Source organism: Vicia villosa, linkage group LG6 (assembly GCF_029867415.1).
Source record: "Vicia villosa cultivar HV-30 ecotype Madison, WI linkage group LG6, Vvil1.0, whole genome shotgun sequence".
Taxonomy (NCBI): domain Eukaryota; kingdom Viridiplantae; phylum Streptophyta; class Magnoliopsida; order Fabales; family Fabaceae; genus Vicia; species Vicia villosa.
The window spans coordinates 138,360,499-138,368,546 of record NC_081185.1 but is presented as its reverse complement, the minus strand read 5'-3'; the positions used below and the strand labels follow the sequence as shown (position 1 = coordinate 138,368,546).

The following is an 8,048-nucleotide window of genomic DNA, read 5'->3' as shown; positions in this document are numbered from 1 at the left end:
CATAACTTACTTTTATGGCTGGTAAAATACTATCTTTTTTTGTTCTAAATTCCATATCTCTGAGTCTCTGACAAATTCCCACTTATTTATATCAAAGTTTGAGAGAGAGAACTTCCTAATGTTTTAACAGCTAGTGGAACCCGTGACATTTTTTCACAATTTCTTTTGCGATCTCCACTAGATTCAGATATCTTTTTTCTCACCTTCCTGAATGCACATTTGACAAATAGAGATAAACATCCTCTGAAGAAAGACCTTTTAATTCATATGAGGAAACATTACCCATCATGGAAGCAATAGATGTACTACGTGTTGTCACCATTATTTTGCTTCCTGGTGCGCCAACTTTGATCAAATCTTCCAACTCAATCCACTTTTGACGATCTTCGTTCCATATGTCATCTAACACAAGTAGAAACTTTTGTCCAGAAAGTTTTTGTTTGAAACGACTTACTAGCTGCACAATATCTAAGCTGTCAATGTTCTCTTGAGGAGTGAATGGAGCTGAAGCGTACTTTAGAATCTGCAGTAGTGGCTGAGTTGATGATTTTAATGATTATCTGCTTGATGTCAAAATTAAGAGAGACACATACCCACATCTTCAATTGGAAAAGCTGATCCACTGTGTCATCATTGAACACCAACTTTGCAAGAGTGGTCTTCCCTAATCCTCCCATTCCCACAATGGGAATGACACACATGCTTTTATCACCATCATTTCCATCCTGAGGAAAAGGTTGCATCAAAAGCTTGATAATTTCATCTTTATCATTATCCCTTCCAATTACACGTGAAACATTAACGTCAGGATAAGTCAATTCTCTTTCTTGCACAACAAGTTCGAGAATAGTTGTAAGCCCATACGTTTTCCCCTCGGCTGCTTTCTTCTCCAATTTGTCGGTAATCTCTTTGATTTGATGTCCCATCCTAGGAAGGAATACAATTGGATTAGAGGAAGAAAACAAGTGGCTTACCTTCTTTGTGATGCTTCCAGAGGATTTGACAATTTGCTTCCTCGTGTCTTGCAACTCAAGTTTATCAAATATATCTTCAGCGTCAAAGCAAATGTTTTGGATCTGCCTCAGCCATTCACACAAAGCGTGACTTTGGTCTTTCCTGGACTCAGCATCCAGTAGATAACCTCTGACAATTAGCAAAGATTCTCTGAAACGTTCTAGATCGTCTTTCGCACCATAAGCCAGAGAAGCTTCTTGACAAGCAAAAGAAGCAACCTTCCCAAGCAGCGAATTGGCAACATCGAAGAGAAATGATTCTGCCATGGTAATCAGGAAAGAGCAGATCTTGCGTTTGTATTTGAGTTTGAGATTGTGGTTGTGGTGGTGATAGACAAAGTCTTCCACGGTTTTATTCTGTACACAACTACTGTCATAAAAGTGAAGAGGAGGAAAGGCACATTCCTCGAAAGTGAGAGCCAAAAGGAATAGAGTGAGGCCCCAGTACCTCAAGAATTATGTGGTTTTCTAATAAAGGCATGTGGTGAGTGGTGAGGTACTATTGGAATCCTAAGTGCTATAGTACTATATATTATATACATTGCATATCAATAAGACTCAGAAAAAAATGATTAAAGTAATAGCTAGTTGTTTTTACACTTTCTGCTAAATTCTGTAATTTTGCTTGTAGTGCTGTACCTTTTCTTTACTGCCATAACATAACCACAACAACTTCATAATTTATTATAGACCATTGACCATAAGAGTGTTTTTTAGTTTATAAACTACACTTTAAGTTTTTATCGTTAAATTTTAAAATAATTCTAAATAATGTTTTTTTTAAAACAATTAGCTACACGTTTTATATTAATTTTTGGATTAAATATGTTTTTGGCACATATAAAATTACTAAATTTTGTTTTTCCATATAAAAAACTTATATGTTTTTTTCTCAACAAAATTATTATGCACGTAGTTTTAGTCTTCATCAACCTTCATGTAATTTTTCTCTTCTAATTTCACAATTCTTGTATCAAAGCGTGAAACATTACAAGCGGCTAATTTTAGGTTTAAATGATTTCTCGTTTATTATGATTTTGTTTTCTTTACTTGTTGATAAATTTATGCGTTAGTTACTTACTATTGTTTTCAAAATGATGAATTCTAGCATTTCATTTTCCAGAAACACAAAACCAAAAGGCAGATGGAATGAAGAAATGGGAATGGAAACATTGTAGGTTGTATCATATTCTATCTATTTTCAGTTAGATTTCATCATGTGTTAGATGAGAAATTATCCGGAAAAAGGAATTCGTGATTATACATTTTTGCAAAGATAAAGTGTTTTGAAATTTTGTGCTTATGGAAATTTTAATTTGGAACAGGTACCATATGGAACTAGAAGCCTTAGATATATTAGATAATGATGATACAAGTATATCTCTAGTAGAAATGTATGAAAAGGTTGCTGCCGGGAAGAGTGGATGTTGTTGGGAGCTTTTTCAAGCGTACAGGCACCTCAAATCTCTCGGGTACATAATTGTGCGGCACAATGTTGCTTTGGAGTTTGAAGAGTATCAGCAATTCAGTTAAATGTGCTGATCTTGAAGGAACAGAAGAATGCAAGCAGTTAGTAGACGTGGTTTACAAAGTCGAGGTTTCCATTGATAAGTTATTTGGTGACTTGAAGATTAATGATTTGAAGCCGGGTTTTGATGTTTATCTTCCACTCTTGGCTGACATGAAAAGGAAGCTAAGGATTGTAATGATAAAAAGGCTGCTGAATTTCCCTTCATATTACACTTGAAGCATCAACATCCGTCATCCGGACAAGTCATTTCTCTTCCGTGCATATCAAGTCCAAACGTAGTCCCATCAGCCACTAACATGTCCAATTTGACACGCCATCCTAAGACGGAAAACAAGTGGGTTAGAGGCAGAAAACAAGTGGCGTCCTTTCATTCTGGTGTTACCAGAGGATTTGACGATTTGGCTGAGCTTGTGTTGAGATGCTGAGTTTAATAAAAGTCTTTTTTATGCTCTTTATTTTTCTGGCTTCAATATTGTCATCATATAGATATAGGCTTGCGGTCTTTGATTTTTTGTAGGTATGCTTGCTGGTTTGGTTGGGTTATCAATGATTTATCTGAGCATATGAAATATTGTACTCAGATAATATCAAATGTGAAACATGCTGAAAACTAATCTCTACAGCTGGAAACATTTCTATTATCTAATGAGAAATTCGCCATGGCTGGCACTTTAAATCACTTTCAATTCAACAAATGAACAATGCTCAGTTTTCATAGACATGCTTTACTTAGAGACTGAAATTCAGTATAGCATCATTTTTAGTTCTTAAAGTATCATTATTATTATTATTAAGTGAAACATATTATTTTAACATTAGATCAATAAGTCTCGGTATCTTATTTGATCATATGTTAGAAATTAACTTGTGTAAAGATAACATTTCTTTCAAAACACTTAATTTTGTTTTACTCACATTCTTCACTATATATTTTTTATATGAAACGATATCACTTTGACCGTTGATGCAATTTCAACTCTAACCTTATTTTTTTTCTTCAACAGGAAAATAGTTTAGGAGGTGCAACCAACACTTATTTGATAATACTAAATAATGTTTACCTTACAAGGTTGATGATGGCTTCATTCCTCCTCCTCCTCCTCTCCTTCTTCAATGTGAAGGTTTTTAATATGACGAATCATGGGCCAGTACTCACCTGAACGAGGCTGACATTTTCGGTACAGTTCAGGACAATCATGTATGAATAAAACTTCAAGTACAGTGAGGCGATCCCAGCCACTTGGAAGACTCAACAGTTTAGAACAACTACCAATATAGATCCTCTTAAGAAGAGTCATTGTAGTAAGATACCCAGGAAGCATTTGAAGATTAGGAAAATTGAGAACTATAAAGGTCTCTAAAGTGTCCACGGCCCTTGCAATCCATCGAGGGAGTGTTAGAAGCTTTGGAAAATCACTAAGATACAAATTTTTCATCCGCAGCTTTTGGATTGAGTTTTCATTGTCCAATGACAAGTTTAACATCTGACAATCATCAATAAGCATGACTTTGGTCCTTCCTGGACTCAGTAGATAACCTCTGACAATTAACAAAGATTCTCTGAAACGTTCTAGATCGTCCTTCACACCATAGGCTAGAGAAGCTTCTTGACAAGCAAAAGAAGCAACCTTCCCAAGCAGTGAATTGGCAATATCGAAGAGAAATGATTCTGCCATGGTAATCAGGAAAAAGAAGATCTTGCTTTTGTATCTGAGTTTGAGGTTTTGGTGAAAGACAGTCATATTTTCATGTCTTACTACATATTATATTATTGACCCTTGACCATAAGGGTGTCCCTGATTTATGAATTGAGTCCACAAAATCACATTAAATACTCGGTTTAGTTTAGTAGTGGAGTATCAATTTAGAATCACTCTATATCTATCAACTACTCCTAAAATGAGTGTCTGTTTTCCACACAGATTAAAAAATTTAATAATCTTGTCATAAAATGTTGTAGTTACACTCCCACTAATCATAGAAAAACTCTATTTTTTAATTCATATCTTACTCATATATATTGTCTTGTCTAGATACATTAGTAACTCAATATTTTTAAAAAACAATTTTTTTAATATAAATAAGATTTGTTTTTTATATAAATAAGATTCGAGAGAGTATTAAAATAACTTTATAAATGTATTGGAAGTAGTTGCAAAATAATAATTGAAGAATAAATTTGGAAAAATAACAATCATTACTATATTAAAAAATGAGAATGACATTCATTTTAAGATTAAATATACGATTGCTCCCTATCATTAGGGCGAATTTTGGTTTCTCCTCCCGAAATATTATTTTTGTGATCCGCCCACTATATAGATAAAAAATTCAATTAGACGCCACCTATGCAGATTCCCCACGTCTAATCGAAAAATACTTAGATGGACACAACTATACCACCTGGATTTACACACAACCAATTACATTTTTCTATTAATTAAATAATAAAATTAAAATTATCTCTCTGCTCCATTATCACAATCACCCTCCATGTTGGCAATTAAAAACGAAATTAAATTTAAAATAAATTTAAATTCTCTCTCTTCTTATTGGTTGTTCCTAAATATATGGATTTAGGTCCGTGTCCATGCAAGAATTGCTCCGTCTAATCAGCCAAACAAGGAATAAGGACTTCTAAAAGCAAAATCTTTATTTTATAGGAGGCGATTACAAAAAAAAAAAAATACTTCAAGGGGGCAAAATCAAAACTCGGCCTAATGGCAATGGACAGTCGTATATTTGACTCTTCATTTTAAAATAAATTTTATTTGTTAAAACGATACTCATTGTGAAACTGATGGAGTAACGTCCTTTACATATATAAATGGGTTTTATTCTTTGAACTCCTTTCCGGTGAATGTCTTTAAAAAATAATTAAATGAATTGTTTATAATATCTAGTTTAATTTATTAATTATTTATAAATGGGTTTTATTCTTTGAACTCCTTTCCAGTGGATGTTTTTAAAAAATAATTAAATGAATATTATGAGTATAATGGTAGTATACTGTCAGTTGGTTGACAGTGTAAAAATAATTTAAATGATTTAAATATTTTTTTCCGTGGATTTCAGTTTGATCATATAATTAAGATAAACTAAAAAAGTTTAGTTATTCAATATATCTCAAATATTTTATGAATTTTTAAATAAATCTTTAAATTAAGAAAAATCGGAATTAGGTCTAATTTTTTTTTTATAATTATAATTTCTATTATTATATTTTTGTTAGTCAATAATTAATTAAATTGGAATGAAATGATATAATACAAATATGTTATTAATTGTTAGATTAACAAGGTTCTAAAAGTAAAGACAGGTCTTAGACTCGGGATCCAATCTCGCATTCTCTTTGTTCTAGTCATAGAATGTCTACATAGAATTTTAAAATTTTTGTAAAAGAATACAAACTTTAATTACCATCCTAAGTGTGGAAAGTTAAAGATTAATAACATTTGTTTTTGCAAATGAACTCATGTTTAGAAGAGATGATGAAACATTTGTTCAACTCATGATGAATGAATTCAAACAGTTCTCATATTCAAATGGCTTGAAAGTTAATCCGCAAAATGCAAGGATTATTTTAGAGGAATCACAGTGCAGAAACAAAGTAAAATTCTAACTACCATTGATTTTGCTAAGGGAAACTTACCTTTCAAATATTTTGGAGTACGTCTCTCTAGTAGGAAACTCAACATACATTAATCTCAGCCAAGTGCTCCTTTGAGGTGTAGGCAGGAAAGTTGCTCGTCTTTTTGTTAATGAAGAGGGACATTGAAGCAAAACAAGATAAGTATCAAGCTTTCATTGACATGAGAAACCCCGTCAATGTTAAAAAGGTCCAACAACTAACTTGTCATCTCACTGCTCTATCTTGTTTCCTCTCTTATGCGTGTAATAAGGCATTTCTTTTCTTCTTTGCCCTCAAGAAGAAGGAGAAGTTCAAATGGACTTCGGAATGTGAGGAAGCATTCTCAAGAATAAAATCCTTACTCACATCTCTGCCTATCCTCACTCGCCCAAGAGAAAGGTCATCACTTCTCCTCTACCTTTTAGTCACAAATCAGGCGATAAGTTTAATACTCGTCCAAGAGACGGGAAAGGCGTATCATCCGTGTATTTTGTAAGCAAAGTGTTCAAAGGCCTCAAGACACGTTGTCAAAATATCGAAAATCTAGCTTTAGGGGTCATAATTAGAGCGAGGAAGCTCCAACCCTATTTTCAAGGTCATAAAGTGTTCGTAAAAACCAACTACACTGCCAAACAAGTCCTCAAGAAGTCCGACCTCTCAGGATGAATGGTGTCTTGGGCAATAGAAATTTTAGAATTTGACATCCAATATGTACCAATAAGAAGTATCAAATACCAAGTTCTGGTAGATTTTTTTCTATCCGAATGTTTCATGTGTATTGGCTGGCTTTCAAAAACACAATATTTTATTCATGTTTATTTGAAACCGGAGTACACGATATATTTCACCCAAGATACTGAAACTTGAACGAATCACTTTCTAGAAAGGATGAAATGATTCACCAAGTTGAGTGACATTGAAAGATAATCAAATAAGGAAAGGTCAAAAAGGAACCACTGATAAGTGCTTTATTCATGTTAAAATGACTTATTATAACATAGCACTTATCTTGCTTATTTGACCTATTTCTCACATAAAAACCCCCAATTATTGAATAAACTATTATTGTGCAAGATTACTTGGCTTGGTTTGTTTTTTGTGCAGGATTTGGCCTTAAAGCAAAAACCAGAAAACAGAGCATTCGCTGCAGCGAACAATATTTCGCTGTAGCGAACTCCAGGCACTCAAAGGCAAAAATCCAGAAACAGGGCATTCGCTGCAGCGAAAGGTAGCGAATGGTAGCGAAGGCCCGATTCGCTACAGCGAACCATATTTCGCTGTAGCGAACGAAGTCAGAATCAAACCTTCCAGTTTCGCTAGCAGCAAGTAGTAGCGAGGTACATTCGCTGCAGCGAACTATATTTCGTTGTAGCGAACTTTGGCGGTTTCTAGAAGATTTGAATTTCTTAAAGCTGAAGAAAACATTCGCTGCAGCGAAATATCCTTCGCGTAGCGAACTCTGGCGGTTCAACAAAGACTTAACAATGAAGCAAGGCATTCGCTGCAGCGAACTTCTGTTCGCGTAGCGAACTCAGGCGGCCAGAACAGCTATAAAAGGAGCAGAAAACCAATTCAGAATAATTAATTCAGTTTCTATCATTGTAACACTTTTGTAATAGCAGTAGAATAGAAATATAAGAGGTTTTTAGGGAGAAGGAGCTGGAGATACATCGAGAGTCGAGAAATCGTCATTGATGTCGTTCCAACTCAAATCTTCCATTGAGCTTCAAACTACCATGAGTAGCTAAATCCCTCTCTTGTTGGGATTGGTCGTAGTTCACCGAAACAGTATGTATTTTCTTTGATCATGGCATTATATATAATATATGTTTGAATCATTATCATTGTTATCTTCGTTTTACCGTTTATTTCA

General features: G+C 34.0%; 1 protein-coding gene across 1 annotated transcript; it reads right to left on the bottom strand.

The window, feature by feature from the left end:
* Nucleotides 1–245: 245 nt before the first annotated feature.
* LOC131612512 (disease resistance protein RGA2-like) lies at nucleotides 246–1,485 on the bottom strand. The gene has a single exon (XM_058884304.1). The coding sequence runs from the start codon at nucleotides 1,278–1,280 to the stop codon at nucleotides 477–479; it is 804 nt and encodes a 267-aa protein (XP_058740287.1). The 5' UTR covers nucleotides 1,281–1,485; the 3' UTR covers nucleotides 246–476.
* Between the last annotated feature and the right edge of the window lie 6,563 nt (nucleotides 1,486–8,048).

What these genes read in the sequence shown, in the direction of transcription:
- LOC131612512 (XM_058884304.1), bottom strand. Translation starts at nt 1,280, where the DNA reads ATGGCAGAATCATTTCTCTTCGATGTTGCCAATTCGCTGCTTGGGAAG.